General features: G+C 31.2%; 1 protein-coding gene and 1 long non-coding RNA gene across 6 annotated transcripts; one reads left to right on the top strand and one right to left on the bottom strand.

Annotated features, from left to right (window-relative positions):
* Positions 1-1,376: 1,376 nt before the first annotated feature.
* Tau (tau) lies at positions 1,377-18,396 on the bottom strand. 5 transcript variants are annotated; one of them, XM_064216361.1, is made up of 11 exons: positions 18,240-18,396; positions 9,578-9,703; positions 5,747-7,187; positions 5,572-5,615; positions 5,321-5,480; positions 4,975-5,183; positions 4,678-4,863; positions 4,317-4,337; positions 3,216-3,386; positions 3,015-3,061; positions 1,377-2,799 (listed from the first exon to the last, which is right to left on the bottom strand). In XM_064216361.1, the coding sequence occupies exons 2-10, from the start codon at positions 9,608-9,610 to the stop codon at positions 3,035-3,037; spliced, it is 2,292 nt and encodes a 763-aa protein (XP_064072431.1). In that variant the 5' UTR covers positions 9,611-9,703; positions 18,240-18,396; the 3' UTR covers positions 1,377-2,799; positions 3,015-3,034. The 5 variants fall into 5 exon arrangements, with proteins under 5 accessions (XP_064072431.1, XP_026485452.1, XP_064072432.1 ...); XM_026629667.2 differs by lacking the exon at positions 3,015-3,061 and having other exon boundaries at positions 18,240-18,395; XM_064216362.1 differs by lacking the exon at positions 4,317-4,337 and having other exon boundaries at positions 18,240-18,395.
* Positions 12,745-14,709, top strand: LOC135193550 (uncharacterized). Its single transcript, XR_010309296.1, has 2 exons — positions 12,745-13,040; positions 13,340-14,709. It is a non-coding gene; the product is annotated as an uncharacterized LOC135193550 (long non-coding RNA).
* Positions 18,397-19,234: the final 838 nt, after the last annotated feature.

The following is a 19,234-nucleotide window of genomic DNA, read 5'->3' as shown; positions in this document are numbered from 1 at the left end:
TGTGCTGTGTTCTAAACGTTTAAAATATATCAGAAAAGATTTTAGTTTTAATAACTATATTATGCAAACCAATCAATTGATGATATTGTAAAACTTTATAAATTATTCAGCAGATTTTTCTGAACTTATATATTATTGGTTGTCTATAACATTTTAAATAATTATAATCTGTAAAAGTTAAAGTCTTAATCACACTAATACTTTAATAGTACCGGTAGTTTTTTGGTTTGCGTTTCTAAAGTGAATCACACACACGTAGCTACGAGACCTAATAATTTTCTATTTTTTGTTTTATTTAATGACAATATATAATTCAATATACTGAAAAGGCGGGTCGCTGCGTGAGCGAGGCGCGGCGCGAGCAGGCGGAGCGCGGCGGCTCGCGGGCCGACACGCGGCGCGGCGGCGCGGCGCGCGGCGCGGTCTCGGCGCAGACGGCCTTGCGCGGCGACAGCGCGCGCGGCGTGCGCGGGGTGCGCGGGGGACGCGAAAACCGCGCCGACCGGCTGCGGGACAGCGGACGTTCCTCCTCGGACCACTCTTGTATTGACATGTAATAATTGTCCTGTATAGAACGATAAAATTTGTAATTAATTATGTACAAATACACAATTACAATTATTTTAAAAATAACATTTATAAATATAACCAAGTATGTACGATTCGATTAGCTGATCGAATATACTTATTCGCAACAAAACTACAGGGATAGACTGAGATTGAGACGATAAAGCTTCTTCCTGTGAAATATTTAATAAACAAATACCAATCAACGGAAGGTTAATCGAATTCAGATGTTAAGGGTGTTTTTCAAATAAATCCTTATTTTTAAACGTTTAATACTTTTTTCAAAGTTTTAAATTATTATTTTAGGCAGCAACATTTATCTTAATGTAGGGCAATACCAGACACCAGTTGCAGGTCTATTGTCTATTGTTACATTAAAGCTCTACAGCTTTTTTGTAAGAACAATCTTGAACGACCGCAGAACACGATAATGAAATATTAAAGAATGCTATGCGACATTAATACGTGACATTATAGTTATTAATAATAACGTTAAAATAATACGTGAATCAAAATAGTTCGTGATCTTAAGACAGTTTTGTATTTTCAAAAGTGAGATACGAAGTGCGTTCTTACAAAATAGTACACAACTAATAACCTGTTGAAAATTATACAGTGTTTAAAGTATGAAATAAACAAATAATTATAACTTACCGAAGTTCTTGGAGGAGCAAGGGTTCCACAATTTCAGTGCTTGTGCATTGTGTGATGTATTGCTTTTGACAAACTAACATGATTTGTGAATTTACTATATAAATAGATACTTTTTCGTCTAAAGCTATTTCTAACACTATTAAATAAAACACGAATTGAGACATTAACTTGTATTAAAATTAGGATTATCAATTTATTATTCCCTTTATAATTCACAAAATTATTATCGCAGATGTTATAAATGTGAATAGTACGCGCACAATATTGGTAAGTCATAGTTATGAATATTGAAAAATGTAAACTTTCAAATCTTAATTTCTTACATAAAAATTCTAAATATTTATCCGGGTAATAATTAAATCTTACGAAATTGAATGGCCCTATAGATATAAAATTATTAAATATCAAAAACTTAATTTAATCAAATGCATACTACCTTAATGTTACAGTGTCAATGCAAATAAATGTGACTAAAGCATCAGCATCAGATTAATACGGCTATCTAATTCTAATTAGTCCTTAGACAACAGTACATACAAAATTTTATATATTCTAAGAATAATTTTGTTCAGTCAATCGCGAACTCGATCAGTTCTCGTCCCAGCATTACAAATTTAAAATATAGTTTTAATGAGTGTATAATTTTTTGTAGCGAGTTTATACAATTAAAATTAAGGTCAGACTATAATTGCGTGTGATTAGCATTAAGCGCTCGCTGCTGAGTCGAGAACTTTGCCCAATTTTATTAAACACTCCAAAATATACCTACTCTGTCCGTGCACACAAGTCTACGAAACACCCGCTATGCAAGGTAACCTTTACGTGACATACTTCTAAATCAACACATATGTAATAATAACAAATCATCTAAGTATATAGAGAAACACCATTTTTTTAATTATATCATATTACATTTTAATAAATAACAGTGATGCTACTAGACACAAATCATCAAGAGTGCTTTTTACGTAAGTTACACTCACTTACGTATTATTATTTATTGCAAATTAAATCAAGAGCTGTATTTTGTAAAAACAATCAATCAATTAAATATATTAAGTATATCTTATGTTATAAGCATAATTATCAAACCAACGAAAATACTTTCAACGATAACTATGCATACAGATTACATTTGAACACAAAAAAGGAATTGATTAATTATTATATTACTCATTGGCACTCATCTACTTGTCTATTTGCTTATTAAACGGACATTTTATTTAGCTATGTAATCGCCCTATATATGCGGCGAACGGTAAAGATAAATGAATCCTAATATAGTATTATATCAAAACCTCTAAAAGACATGATAAAATTTAGATTTTCCGTAATTAGCAATAATTAATCTATAAGGTAAAGATTGCCCATTATCACGAAACTGAGTAGGTACATTAAAATTATAACCTTTAACAAGGTAAACAATAAAAATATTTTAAAATGGTTGGACTTTTCAGTTAAATATCGTATATCGAAAATCGTAGTCTATCGAAGTGTGCTTTAACACGCCTGCTGATTTAAATTTTCGTCCGCTTTCGGAAGCTGAGCTGACGCTGCGGCAGACGGCGGAACTGGACTCTGAGACAAAGCATGAACCTTTTTTACATATTGAAAGAGTCTAAAATTTTCAATTCTTACAATGTTTCAATATAATGCAATAACATAAAACAAAAAATCATGAAAACAAGAACGAAATCAACACAAAATACTCGTAAAATGTTAATGATAAAATAAAATGTGTTAGTAAATGTCAAACTTATGTGGCACACGTTATTCGTTAATTTCGAAAGTACCTTGAACCCAAAAATCTTATTCAGTAATATGTGTATAAATACTCTGGCTGAAACAAAAAGTGAATAAAATGTTTTGAAATAATAAATAAAAACAATGACTGATGTATGACGATAAGCCTTCACCAAAACTAAATTAAAGGACAAAACAAAACAAGAAGCGAACAAAAATAGTCCTATAATCCCAAGCGAAGTATCCCTCACCTCCTGTCGCGACTGGCCATGACTGTTGGGAAGAGGAGAGTGTCCGCCGATCTGCTTAATGTAATCCTTGTCGTCAAATATTTTAATATCACCGCCGCCTGGTTTATGTTTAACGTTGTCGAGAGAACCCACTTTACTTTGTGCTTTGAAATCCAATTTTTGATTTTCAATCTGTGTGAAAAGTCAATGTGCAATATATATACTAATAAATATTTATAAAATATACATATATTATATTTATTTGTGTCGTCTATTATACAAAAACCTTGTAAGTAAGCTTAATATTTTTTTATTTTTAATAACGTAACTTATTAAAAAAAATTGTATAATTAGTGCTTTCATACATTAGGTACATAATATTTAAAAAACATGATTATTGTGGAGTACATACATACATAAATATTAAAGTCTCATAGTTTTTAAAATTGATATAACATACATAGTTGGGTTAAATAAATTTATATCAGCGTGTGAGTGAGCAGCATCTTATAGGACCTTCAGTTATATTGTGATGTTTAATTTAAAATAAATATGATTATTGTTTTTTTAAAATATATAACATAAATAAATTAATATTCATAAATTGTATAATAAAAACAGTCCTGTGTAGTAGAAAACATTCCCATTCGCATAAAGACCAATAAGAACAGCTATAATGAACTAATGACAATAGTTCAGTTTCAAAGCATATCTCATCTCAGCGTGAAATTCAGCCGAAACACCGTCCTATAGACGTCAGATCATTTCATTGGTTTTATTAACTATAGAAAATACATGGTCGCCTTTGAACATCTAATACCACCGAACTAACCTTTCTGCGAGCCTTACGAAAAAAATGGGACGGTCTATTTGACGCTCTCCATCTTGGTAATGCCCATTTTACAAACTAAAAATAGCAATGTGACTTATAAATCTATTTATTTTTTTCAATAGTTATAACTCGTATTAGCTTAATATATTACAATTCTTAAGAAACATTTTCAAGTATTTCCATACAATTATTTCTCTTAAAATAATAGTGCTCGACATTCACGTTTTGGAAACGAACACAACAAGAGGCGTTTTCGTGAATAAAGCATATTACTTGAATAAATTACTCACCGGTCTCGTCCCGGCACTTGTCTACGAAGGAAAATTATGAAATGGTTCGAATTATATGTCAATATGAAATTTATAGTACTGTTATTATAGCGTTTTTACAATTTAACATTGACCTAAATACAGTGCAAATGTTTTAACTAAATATCAAACCTACAATACTTTTTGAATTACGCCAATAAAGTACATGGTGTAACTAAGTGAATGCCTATATATATGAACGTTTTTCATATATAAATATGTCCAATACTCACTGCAACTTAATACGCGCTGAGCATTTTGCATAATATTACGTAGAGATTTATCATGTGTTTTTAGTTGATAAAAAATAACTTGAAACGTAAAAAATGATTCCTCATGTTACCTTTACAGTCCCTCCGCCTGGTTTGTGAGTGATGTTCATGGTGGATGCCACCTTTGGCTTCGCTTTTTCTTTGAAGTCCAGCTTCACAGTTTCAATTTTCTTATCCCCTCCTCCAGGCTTATAAGAAGAATTTTGGAGAGAGCCAATTTTTGATTTAGCATTCCACTCCAGTTTTGTAGTCGTTATCTGTAAATAAACAAGTCTTTTTTTAATGGGATCTAACTGATCCCAAACCTTTACCGAAAAAAAGAACAAAACGCCTATGTTTGTGTTAATGTTATAATTTTAACATCATACCTTTTTGGCTCCACCGCTTGGCGTGTAAGCGTCATTTTTTGCAGCAATTTTAGGTGTGACGTTGTTAAAGTCAAGTTTTCTGTTTTCTATCTTTACTTTTCCACCACCTGGCTTATACGTGGTGTTGTCTAAAGAACCGATCTTCGATTTAACTGCTTTTATGTTAGGTGAGGGTGCGCTTCCAACCTGAACTTTGTTCATCGGTACTTCTATAAAAACAATATTTTTATGTATTTTTTTATGATTATGAACAAATTCAATGCTTATACTGTTTGTTAATTTGTAGTATTCAAAATGCTTAGAAATTTTTAAAAGTAAAAAGTTATGATTTGTTTTTATAACTTACTCTTTTTCTCATTTGGTTGTGGAGTTTCCGGTGTTTTAGCTGTAGCGCTTTTGCTTGACGATCGAGAGAGATTTTGCTTTAAGCTACTGCTAGACTTTTCTTTTGTTGGTAGTTTGCTTGGCAACTTTTTATTTGGTGACCCAGGTGAACCGTTGAGATCCTTTTACCATTAAAACAATATTAATATATACATTATACATCTATTATTTTACTAGCTCAAGTAAACTTAAAATATTTATATAGATACTCACATTTCCTTGTGTAGATTCATCGACACCACTGTCGTTATCTCCATCTAAAAAAACAATTATCCTTTTTCATTTAAAGCCTTTGCCTTAATTACTATAGCTGTGTTGTCGTTTGGTTCATCTCAAGACATTGTACAATATAGTGGTATTATTACATAAAGATATCTTAAACAGTTACCTTTGGGTCTAGAACTTGGAGCAGATACAACTTTACGTGGTGTTGATTTTTTGGAATCAGATGGAGTTACTGAAGTTTTCAGATCAGTTGGTTTCTTATTTGCTGAAACAGGAGGCTTGGTCTCTATGGGTGATTTTGACTCTGGTGCAACAGGTGATTTCGAAATAGTTTTATTTTGTACTACTGCCTTAGGTTTCGTGTCCTTAATTAGTTCTGATTTAAATTCTTGCTTAACATCAGTTTTTGGTGTATTTGGACGTTGTGGTTCTGGTGTTACACTTTGAGTTTTATTTGATGAAACCGAACTCTGGGATACGTTTTTCGGCTCTGGTGAGTCATCACTTCGAGTTAAAGATGGTGAACGATCAGACAAATCAGTTTTATTTTGCAAATTTTCAGTTTTTATTGTTGTCAAATTGTTCTGTGATACAACATCATCGTCGTCGTCCGTTTTCTTTTTTGACGATAAATTTGAAAAAGAGCCCATAAGCGATTCCGTCATTTTTGAACTGGCTAGTCGTGATTCTGGACGATCGGGTACATCTTTAGCTCCGTCAGTAGATGCTTCAGATCTTACACTTTCCTTAGAACCTCGCATATTATCTTTACTGCCCCTCATTTCTTGAATTAAACTAAGTCCAGGACTGCGACTAGTTAATTCATCGAATCTTCCACCAACTGAACTCACAGATTTCCTGCGATCGTCATCCATTTTAAGCGGACTTGGTGTTCCAGGTGCAGCTGCAATACTGAAGCTTCTAGCTTTAGTCGCTCCCGGTATTTCATTGCTGCTATCAGGTTTTGTAGCGGTTTGATTTTCATTAGGTGAAGTTTGATTCTCCAGGTTGACTGGTTTGTTTTGAGACAAGGTAGAAGAATCGACACCCTTTAAGGAGCCCTGCGATGGCTGCCTTGGCAATTGAGTGTTTACGGGAGAGGTCAATGCGGCACCGGTCTTTGTGATACCGTTTGTTTGCGACGTTATTTGAGGTCTAGATCCGTCTGGAGTAGTAACGTTGCTAAACTGCGGAGGTTGACGCGGACCAAATTGAAGGTTATTTGGCACTGGACCTCTTTGCGTAGGCAAAGCAGACGTCGGGGATAGAACAGGTCTTGAGCCTTGGTATGATGAATTTGGTTGTTGATTTAAAGGTCGCAAAGCTGGAGATTGATTTCGGATTTGTGGCGATCCTGGAGGTCCAGATGGGACCGGTCCTCTTTGGTTTTGGCTCCCTGGACGCGGACCAAGCTGCTGTGGATTCGTAACGGGTCCACCTGGTTGAAATTGTGGCCTTTGTTGCAACTGCGGTCCACCTGGTCGTAGCGATTGCGGAGAGAAAGTTGATCGTGAATCAGCTCTGGTCAACGGTGGTCGCGTCGGATGGCTTTGACTGGGTGATTCCAAGCCGTTTGAGCCTGGATTACGAGGCTCAACTGGGGCCTTTGCAAAATAAGACTTCATTAGGCATATTAACTAAAGAAATTCAATTGGAATTGTCATGATATAACATGAGCTTAACTTCATGTTTTGTTCAAAAAATAATGTACTCTCAGATGACCAATAGCAAATTTATACCTCATAATTGTCCCACTAGGCAAAGGCGTTCCTCTATTCTACTGCCGGTTATTGGATATACGATTTAGCAAAATTTCACCCGACATACGAAGATTTCCTCATTATGCTTTATAATGTTAAAATACACAAGTAGAGTTTTCATTGAGTTGAGTATGAATATGTTCAACTACGGGAATGAAGCGAGCAATGCCCTGAGACACAAGTTGTCACGAACTCAGCAACTAGGTCAACTCGGTATTGACGGAAGAAAATTAGCTCACATTGTTTGCTATCCTAATACAATTTCCATAAATATAGTATATAATATGATACGTCTTTTAAAAATAAATAGTGTAAAAGTCTAAAAGAAAAAAACAACATATTTTAAATTAATTAATTTGTTACAATAAAAATCAAATACTTCTAATTATATTTGTTCTGTATTTGGCTTTATGGAAACAACATTGCGGCAAGCGATGGTAACATTTGATATCCATCAATATGACTACCGCACCGCAATACTAAAATAGAGAATACTTCTATAATTCTATAGTCAATGCTTCGAATAGATAGGTCGAACGAAAACTGCAATCTGTTTATTTTCAAGGCAAATTAAAGCAAGAGTGACTCTAATTCGACTTACTAAGATTTAAACGTCACGTTTTCGATTCATCAGTACATAACATAGTAGCAATTTATGTGGGTAAAATTAAATTTATATTTCACTATTACAAATGCATCTCATTATCAAATGAAAATAGACCCTAATATTTTATTATAGGTACCTATAACGTAGGGTTAAAAAAATATATAATCTAAGGCACAATTTTTTTATCTATACTTTCAATTAAAAATATTTTAGTTTTTTTTTTAAATATATTTATTAAATTTAATCGAGAAATAAATGTCAAATTTAAAATCAATGTCTGAGTCACTATACCAAGTATCCTATTACTATTATGAGTATGAGTACAATAACAAAACATCGACTAATAAAAGCAATAAATAAGTACTATCTACACATTGCGTGCTTCCTTAATTACTCTGCTAGTAGCACAGCTCACACGAGACGGTAAATCGATAAAATTATGATACTATTTCACCACACGTTACTAAAAGGTCAACCCGATCGCGTGGCTGCCTTATGTAACGAAATCCTCGAATAAAACGCGATTGATTTACAATTTAGGTACATCAAAAGACAGTAAATTTCGCTTTCTTTTTTTGTTCTTCGACTGCAACTGCAGTAGTAAACTACAGAAAGTTAGAAAATCTATAATTTCATTTTATGGTTATCCATTAACATAGTTTGTTCCATATAAAATGATATAAACTGGTTCTGTAAAATATATACTTCATATACTTAACAATATGATGAAGTATGAACCGTGTTAGACAATATACGAAAAGAACCTAGGTATATCATGAAAATATAAAAGAATTAATTTTAAAAATAATAATACCGAAATTATTATGCTACAAAGTTCGAGGAAAATATTAAATTATTTACAAAATGAATGAATGAATAAGTTGGAAGCTACTACATTTTATCTGATCTAATAATATGTTTCACTGGCGAGTTGATTATATTATGAAGGTAAATTTTAATATTCGTGAGTAAACAAACCGCTATTAAAATCTACTGCATATATCACTATTAGTAAGCGCCTAAATTAATCGTGCTCATATACCTACTCGAAAACAGAAATATGTACGTTATAGTGCACAGTAATAGTAATGTTGGGAATTTAAAAGTTAAATATTGTCTAATGAATAATTGTCAACAATTTAGTTTTTAAATTTAAAACAGGTTAATCGGTATATAATGTTATTCAATGGCGGACTAACAGGGCGGCTCTCCCCGGGTCTCCAGTCTTGGGGGCACCAAATCCATCCGCGTTCCCCTGATCAAATCCTAAACAAGGCTTTAAAAATGTGCTTAGTGCGTACATAATTTCATCAAGATCAAAACACTACAGTCTATAGCCATTTAGACTTTTTACGCGGTGCTAATATTCCTATAACTTAGCTGAACGCGTTCCAAATGCTGGGGGAATCCAAAAATGAATGGGGGGCCTCATACAGCTTTGCCGCCCCGGGCCTCTGACTGGCTTAGTCCGCCACTGATATTATTAATATGCTTCATATTTGTTTGTAATTCGAAGAGTTTTAGTCTGAGTACCTAGATGTCGTGACATGTTAGGGAGAGTGACAACGGTGTGCATAGAACTTTTTTTCGTGGTACCACTGTGCTTATTGTGAGCCATGTGGCTTACCCGATTAATGTGGTTATTCGGTATTTGCTCCATAATATTTACGATAGCAAATTCTGGAGCAATAAAACCTTTATGTCATAATCTCCACACGACGAGGGGTCGCCTATTTGCGATATCTTCTTGAAACTATAAAAGATAATAAAAAATTTAATACAATAAAATTACGGCAAATATCTACCACAAATAGTAAACCTGTGCTTAAGTGCTTAGTCCACTAGTGTATCCCAAACTACATTGTAACTAAATGCTTATGTGATACAAAATCTGTCGATTTTATTAGTGAATTATTCAAGATATACATCCTTCGTTTGTATTGTATGCGTTTCTACCCTAATCGTACAATTGAATTGAAACTTTGTACAGTTATTGTTGACAGTTGCATGGAAGTTTCTGATACAGGACCATTAGAGGAGGTAAAATAGATTGCGCCCAAGTCGATACGTAAAATTACTATGTATGCCGGGTATTCATTACTTTATTACAAATATCAGTAAATTTCGTGTGAGTATCGAAAAAAGTTTTTATATATTTTATCAACGATTTCAATCTATTAATCTAGATTTAAATCGTTGATATCTGTAATAGCATTCCCGTTAAACATAATGTCATGAAAACTTTTTATGAAGATATGTTATGGGACGGGTATTACTATTTACTTCAGACATAATATGTCAACCGATTTTTATTTATTTATTTATTTATTTATTTAAATGTATAGGTGTAACCAATTACATCCTCAGAAGGACTTTAAAACGTTTTCATTGGTAATAGTTTCTTATTGAGAACGATATATATATCGTTCTCAATAATATACAATAATTACAAGAAGTATATAAATTTATATACAACCACGTAATTGGAGCTTGAGTTTTATTATTAGTATTAAAGTATATCAATGCATCGATAAATATTCCTTTTAATATTATTATATATATCTTAACGATAAATTACCTTATCAAAAAGGCATTAATTGAAGATATATTACTCGTTATAATATTTTAGTATTGTAATATTTACGTTGACAAAAAGCATAACTGTAGGTACTTCTATATAAAACAACAAAATTCTAAATATAATTTTAAACTGCGATATTAGTCAACGCTTATGATCTATCTACTGCTACGATAACGTGAAGAAAATTACCATTAATCGTCTACTATAGATGGGATTTCTAAAGTAAAACAATCCTATCAAATATAAAAATATACATCAGACGTTAGTTATAAAGAATCTAGTAAATTTTTACATTTATAAAATAAGTAACGGTATAGAACAGGTATTTCTATTCTTGGAAATAAACATTTAAAAATAAGTGAGTATGAATGAGACAGCACATACTTGCCTCCCCGTTTATAAAATGAATCACTCTTTGTAATCGTCATAAGTTTTTTTTTTTGTTAGAAGTCCTACTTGAAGGGCTATAATTTAAAAATGTAGGTAAAACCCTAATTTCAACATAATTTATACCAATGGTAAAAACGGAGGCGTGTTTTTATCGTGCATTTGAACCAATTTTTTTTAATTCTCGTAATAAAATATTTGATTAACCTACCAAACTTTTGTAAAGCTTGTTAACATATTTACAATATAACCAGTAAAAAGACAATATAAATATACATTGTTACGTATTTTAATATAAATTCAGATTATATAACTCTATATCATAAAACAGGTCCGTACCTACATTTATTTTGATTCTGTAAATATAATACGGAAGAGTATACCATCCAGTAAACAGGTTGACTAAGTCAACTTGATTCTTTTGAGGAAAGTCAATATTTGTATGTGCAGACTCCCCCTTCTCTTTTCTCCTATTTATGCCTTTATGAAAACAGCTTCTTGATGTCTTACAACTCCCCTAAACGGTTTCACTCCAATTGTTTTTTAAATTACCCAATCATTACTAAGAACTAACATTATTTTACATATCACAAACAATATTAGTACTGTAATTAAATACTTTTCACTCTTTAACGATATTATGACTCGTCTTTTAAAAAAAATATTTACTTGAAATTCAATTTAATGGGCTCATAGTTGATCTGTCTAATATATATAAATCTAATATATCTACGGTACTACGAGTATTCCCTAGCGAATGGGCCGTGGGTATATCGTTGTGCATTCAACCTTCACACAAATAAAAACAAATTAGTTGGCATTTAATGTCCCATAAAAACACGTAATGTAGTACGAATTGTATAATACACTACCCATTACATAGTTCTCTTATATAAATATATTAACAACTTATACCTGTGATCTTTGACTATGTATTAATTCAATTATATAAAATTATCGAGAGTAGGTAATTCAGCATAAAGCATTATCATTATCTTTAGATAACAAAGTGATAGTTGTTATTTTATTGACATCGTTATTAATTTCCTGGACGATTAATTCTTAAAATTTTCCAACACACACTTGTAAGAATGATTGTTCTACATACTTATCAAACTGTGAATTGAATATTTGACGTAAGTATATTAGTTTTTCCGCTTATACTGATATCTACTTGTAGTCTCTTAGTCTTACATTTATTAACATCGCCCTGCTAAAGATCATTTGTCGTCAATATATTATTATTTCTAACAATATCTCGAATGTTTTCTTCCAACTTCATATAGAAATACTTGTACAGGTATGCGATAAGATACTTATATTTTGATACAAGACATAATCAAATAAATTAAAATTAAAATAATCTATTCTAATTGAAAACAATTGGTATTTCTCTTTCTTACGTTGCGTCAGTCAATAAGTACGTATGTTTTTTTAGATAAAGTATTTATCACGCCATTGTTAGGGGATTTCAATTTAAATTTATTTTATGATACGACATACTAAATACGTCAATATGACGTTTTTGAGGTGATGACCGACATTTTTTAACTTACAGAAATTGTCAGAGAGATCAAATTTAAATTTATTTTCCTTTACAATATACCTAAATATTATCATCTTACCTAAATAATATACGTAATAATAACATTTAAGATTTATAAGTAGGTAAACAATTAATTCTTACGAATGCTTTGCAACCACAATTGGCACGTAAGCCCCGACGATACAAAAATAAGGTTTTCCTAATGAATACGAAAAATAAAGAACGTTATTAATAATTTTTCATATATTTTTTAATATTTACATTTAAACACACAAGGTGTTAAAGAAAATTTTCATGAACATAGCAAAAGGCTCGAGCGCGGCAAATGCGCTAGCGTCATACACTCTCGCGTCAGAACCCGTCGATGACGTGGCCTTAGTAGTTTCTCTGCCAAATGTGACTCAGGTTCTTTATAAAACGACGCTCGCTGACCAAACATCACGCATTTCACATCAAGTCTCCGTCCACTCAGCGGTAGATAATATCGATATCACAAGTGTCAAATGTTTGTAAACGGTGTCCAAGTTATCAGTTCACACTTGAATAACATTACATTGAATTCAATCAGTATACAAGGTAATTACTTTTTACTTGATAAATTAACAAATTAAACTGCAACATTAATTGTTTTTTTAACAAAAAACAATTAATTTTTTTTAAGTTCATTGTTACATTAACAGATTCATTGTTTTATGAACTTTATTCATATAAGTATTTATATCTATAAAATATCTATAAACCTATAATTTAACCCAGTTAAATATTACTTTAATTTAAAATGTACTTAAGCATGTAGAATATTTTTTGTTTTGCTTTAAAAAATGTATAATTTGAATCCGGAAATTAATTAATTGTTTGTTATTTATTAATTTCAGGAAATATGCATCAAAACAATGAAAAGACAGAGGTGTGCCAGAAGGGCAGACTTCCACCAATGTTGCATCTCACACCTTCCGGTACAAATCAAAAAAGGGTCGACAGCAGTCCTCACCAAAAGATCGACAACCCTTGGCTACTGAAACCTCAACACGAAATGCCGCCCACGCCTCCGCCCCAAGCCGACCAAAAACCCGCTAGTTTCTTTCAACAAAGAATTGGATAAATCTTTAATAGGACAGTTGAAAATAATCGAAATAACATTGTTATGGCAAGTTGCCATCTTGCCGAAATACGGACTTTCGAATAAGTCATATAAAAATACTCCATTACGTTAATAAAGCAAACACGTAAATAATGAGTCGGGATCAAGGAATAATTTTGCCAAACTGTGACACAAGGAAAGTGAGGCGGGGTGATCATGACATGTACATATATGTGCGTCAACATTTCTGAGAGATCGAGTGGATAAACGTTGTGTATTATGTTTAAAGTTAGTAGGAATTAGGAACCTTATTGGATGTTTTGTATAAATGCGTTTTTGACTGTAGTAGGGACATCAATAATATAATGTAAATATAAATAAGTAGCGTTAAGTTATTGATACTAAAGTATAATGAAACGTGTTAAGTTTAAGTACTTATTTTTAAATATGCTATGAATGAATAAATATAATAATTCAATTTAAAAAGACGTATTTAGTAATCGTATATTTTATGTGAACGCAAGTTAAAATAACAATTAGGTCAGACAGTAAAAATTACTATTTATTGTTTCCAGTATTAAAGTAAAAAAAATATAAATGAATCCATCGAAATTCGACCAGAGCTTTATCACGTTTGTAATGTGTAGGAACTGTGCCAAAAATGTGAATATGAAATTCTATGTAGTTAGTGACATGTTATGTACAACATAACTGCAAGTATATAGCTTTTAACAATGAATAGTAGTTATAACGAGTCCATATTACCACTTTCGCGACTAACTCTACTCTCATAATCGCTATATACTCGTAGCTTAATTCTGATGTTGTTTATTCCTTTCAAGTAGATTAATCCCTTTAATAAGAATCCTTATAAACTCTGTCAAGTGAATATTATTTTATATACTTCGTACAGTCCTTCTTAGGTTTCATATTACGATATTAACATTCAATATTTTTTAACGTTGAAGATTAAAAACAAAATCATTAAAACTTTTCCATATACCTAATTAGTTACAAGAATATGCCAAGTGATTCGGTTGTTATTTATAATGAGAAAAAACAAGCAATAAAAATTACGTTACGAACAAACAATACAGTACAATAATAATGGTTGCTGGGAGTAAAGTTCAATTGTCTAATAAAATGTGTACTTTAATCTTTCTATTAAGGCTTATTATTAACAAGACACTATATAACGTGATAAATTACTTTATTCGACCTTCATGAAAAACAAGTTTTAGTTTATATAGCTTCGTGTGTGATTCACAATGACTCAAACCAATGTGAAACTCATAAAAAAACGAAAAGAGCCATGTGTATCGTCTTGCTTAACGTTAAAACACTTTTATTGTTTTTTAGGTGACCTTGGAAACCTTTTGTTCTTGGAAATTTTAATTTGGTGTAAAACCTTAATTATTATTTATCGGGTTTCCATTGGTCTATTTCTTTTAATAAGTAATACGATAGATATACACATTATTGAAGTCGGATGGCTCTGTACGTTGACTTTACGCGTGACTTTAATCATGTATTATATTTTTATAAAGATATAAGGTAGGTGGACCACGGAAGGCCACTTTAACGAACAAACACTTTTTATTCGTTTATTAACTGGATAAATGACGGAATCAAATTTTCATATAATGCTTTGTTTTATTGTGTACCATAGAAATCACTTTTTTTTAAGCTAGCTTTAATCACTTTTTATTAAAATAAAGTTTTATTGAGCTCTTCCAAATGGCCTTACAAACAAGGCCAATATTATACATCAGTCGTCTATCTTAAAAATAGAATTGTAACAAATGATATATCTGCTTTTCTTAAAATTACATAATAAGTTCTTTCATATAAGCGAAACATTAAATGCTCAATATGTTTTTATCATCTATATAAAACTCAACGAACATTACTTGAACACCATCCTATAACTAAGAATATATTAATGGGAATTATTTAAAAATATTATTAATGAGTATTATATTGACATCAAATAACTTGCTAACGAGTTTTGTAATAAAATTTAAAACTTTATTTTTTTACCTAAAATGGCCTTCTTCATTCCAAAATGTTCTTAAGAAGGCCAAACTAACAATTATTATCAATTACTTCTTTTTAAAAGTTAGATTCTTCAAAATGTTGTTTTACAAACTTATTCATTTTTGAGCTCTAGCTGGGTTCATTAGCAGGGGGTTTCTTTTTGAAATAGATGGGTTTCGAGCTAAAAACATATTGAGCCATTTGTATCCAGCCATTCTTGTGCATATACTTATATTGAAAGTTATCTTGATTTTAAACCTTTTACAAAATAAAAAGGCTTGTTTCCTGATAAATTTAGGCGTAAGCGGTACACCCAGTTTTTCAAAACGTTTGATTCGCTGCGAAAAATCCTTGTCTAATTGTTTTGTCAAAATAATTTAAAAAAAGAGTCTATTCAATATGACTTAAAAAAGTTAATAAACCTTCAAAATAAAAATATTATAAATATAAAACAGTAACGGTACGTATTTATAACTAAAAAGTAACTGTTCATATGTTATATGGTTTGTAGAAATTCCTTGTAAGTACCATGGACCCTAGCAAGGCCAAACGCCAAATTTTTGATTGGCCTTATAAGGAACTAACGGCTTTCTTAAGAACATTACCAATATTTTAACTTATATCGAGGCAAAACTATTTTATTTTTCTGAAATACCATAAACATATCCTTATACGATAATTTACAGTAACAAATATGAGATAATAACACGTTATTAAACTAAAAACCTTTGTTTTTCTGTGCGCGCGATTAACAATTGTAACGTCGACGACAAAGTCTACGAAGCCTGAGATCGCACAGCCACAATAGTGGCGCATGCGACTTGCCGCTGCATCTGTGGCCTTGATTTTGATGCATCTTAGTGTATAGTAGAAGGAATATGTCTTTACATGCCAATAACTACGAATTTTCAATAGTTGGCCTTCAAAGGAACGTGGCCTTCCATGGTCCACCCACCTTAGTAATAAAATTTTATGCTTATCAGTGAGTTCATGAATATTACCTTTATAATTAATCTTGTTTATATCACAATGTGTGTAAGAGCTCTTTTAATAAAATACTAACATCAATTTACTTTCTTTTCAATAAATAAATGTTAAAAATCCTCATACTAAGTATATGTATGAGGTGTTGTATGAGATATTGTGTTGTTGCTTTTAAAATGAGTAGCACAGATTTGTTTATTATCGTTTAATAGAAATAGTAATCAAAAATGAAATAAATAATATAATAATGAAATAGTAACATTTTTATACAAAAATGAAATAGTAATTAAATATAATTTCAGTGTTGATATAATATAATAATCACATTTAAGAAATCTGAAGAAAAATATTGAAAAATAAAGTTAGGTAAAAATAAGGAAATATTGTTTAACCGTCACATTAAGTGGAGCCTAAGAGCGTAGGTGTGCAGCGTGATGTGTTCCGACAAGTGTCTCAATTGAGCATATTGACCGCTCGACTCTGTCCCAAATTATACATATGTACTTCCTGGTGACTTTTACACAGCACATACAGACAACACGTTTATCTAAATAAACAAAACATTTAACCGTTAACTAATACAAAATGACAGTAGCTGGTTTTTTTAATCTTTTAAAAACATAAATTAATTTTTAATAAACGTCATTTCTTAATAACCGAAATGTTTATATAGATAGATTTTACTTATTAAAACAAAACGTTATTCATAGAGAAATAATCAGTTCAAATAAATTATTTATGACTTAATTCTTTTGTTCGTTGTATTTTATTCACAATTTTATCAATAATGCTGCGTTCTTAATATTTAATGTCGTTATGTGATGATAACGGAATTAAACTTGTTTTATATTATCAAAGCAATGACGACGGTGTGTCTAGTAAAGCTGATTGCATGGACAGATAAGGTATAATAATTTATATTTAGCGATTATATTATTACCGTCATATCTATTACTTGTTTATCGTTGTTATTCTATTTAAATATGTTTATTTTAAGAGTACAAATCTGTAGAATCATTGGAAAATTCGGAAGGTCATATAACTCAATACATCTAACATATGATATACAATCATATATGATATTAAATCTATGAAACATTAAATTATTCATCATTGACCAGTGTTATTTATAAATAGACTTAGTTCGTGCGACACATACGTGTTTCTTAGTTACGAATGCATACAAAATAGCAAAAAAATAGGTTCTAATCTTGTTCGATATTCAGGAAATAAAAAAAATATTGAAATATTTTTGTTTCATTTTTTTGGGCAGTAGGTACATGTAATAGCCTTCCTAGTTGCCTACGCATTTCCCGACAGCTAATAGGACGGTCGATATCTAGACTGGAATGGATAAACCCCGAGGAATATTTTAGAAAAAGACACTAAATTAAAATATACACGTTTTTAACTGTGTAAGTATACTATGGTATTTAAATCAATACAAATTAAATATACTTTTTAGCTAGGGCGTATATATTTTAGAAAACGAAGAAAACATGTTAATAACACTTCGTATCTCAATTAGATATATAAAAAGCGATCGATTATTTTGAAACAACCTTAAAGTACACCATTCTATATAAATTGCGTATATTGATAGTGAGCACTAGAATATTCCAAGTGTAATTAAGCATTTGCAGTGATTGTTTTGATTTAAAACTGGGACTCACCTGAGATGCCGCGAAAGACAGACACTGATATAATAAAATGTGGTTAATATATTATTTCATTGACCAGAATTAACAAAGGACGCCCTCCGATGAGGTCGCCGGTAAAGCCTGATATGCCGTGAAACGTAGCTGCCTCTATTGGCGACTAGAGATACGAAGACTACAATAATGATCAGAGCCGGCACTACCCTTATATATTAAATAAAACTCAAAATAACACTTTTCGCTAAGAGTGAACTGTCCTTTATCATTGATTCAAGGTTTAATAATAATAAAATCTTATTGTTATTTAAATCATTCTATTATAATAAGTGAGCGAAATACGTTTAACATGTTTTTTACAGTTGCACGTGTCTTAACATTCATAGTACTTGACAAGGGTGCGTCCTGCGCCCTGAAAACGATGCGCGCGCACACTCCGTTGCTCAAGTCCCTGCTACGAGATATGTAGTAACCACATCTAGGTAATGTATCGACGATAAATATAGCTGTCCTTTTCTTATTACACTGAGAAAATAGAGACGGAAATATCGATGTTCCATATTACGATAATAACAGTTAAATATTACAATTCTATAACAAAGATTTCTAGTTAACCATTATTTAAATAATATAATTACAATCGTTCTTAAAACAAAATATTATAACTAAATAATACCACATATTATAAATAGAATGGTTAAGTTTAACCTGTAAACACGTATACATATGTATAATCTTATAAATTATGTTTGAGATGAACCAAACTTGTAAGAATATTTTATTGTATTGTAATAATAATAACTTAAATTAATGTTACTAAAAACTATTTATTAATTTTCTTTATCAACAAAAAATATGTTGTTACCAAGATAGGCGCAGGCTCCATTAAATTGTGATTACCTGAAACAAAGAAAGAAAATGAGTTTTATATTGATTTATAACATAGCGAATATAATCGCTCGGGTTCTTTGACCTTAGTCTGATAAATTGTCTTTTATTTTATGCAGAAAGGT

Source organism: Vanessa tameamea, chromosome 12 (assembly GCF_037043105.1).
Source record: "Vanessa tameamea isolate UH-Manoa-2023 chromosome 12, ilVanTame1 primary haplotype, whole genome shotgun sequence".
In the NCBI taxonomy this organism is placed as follows: Eukaryota; Metazoa; Arthropoda; class Insecta; order Lepidoptera; family Nymphalidae; genus Vanessa; species Vanessa tameamea.
This window is presented reverse-complemented; position numbering and strand designations above follow the sequence as displayed.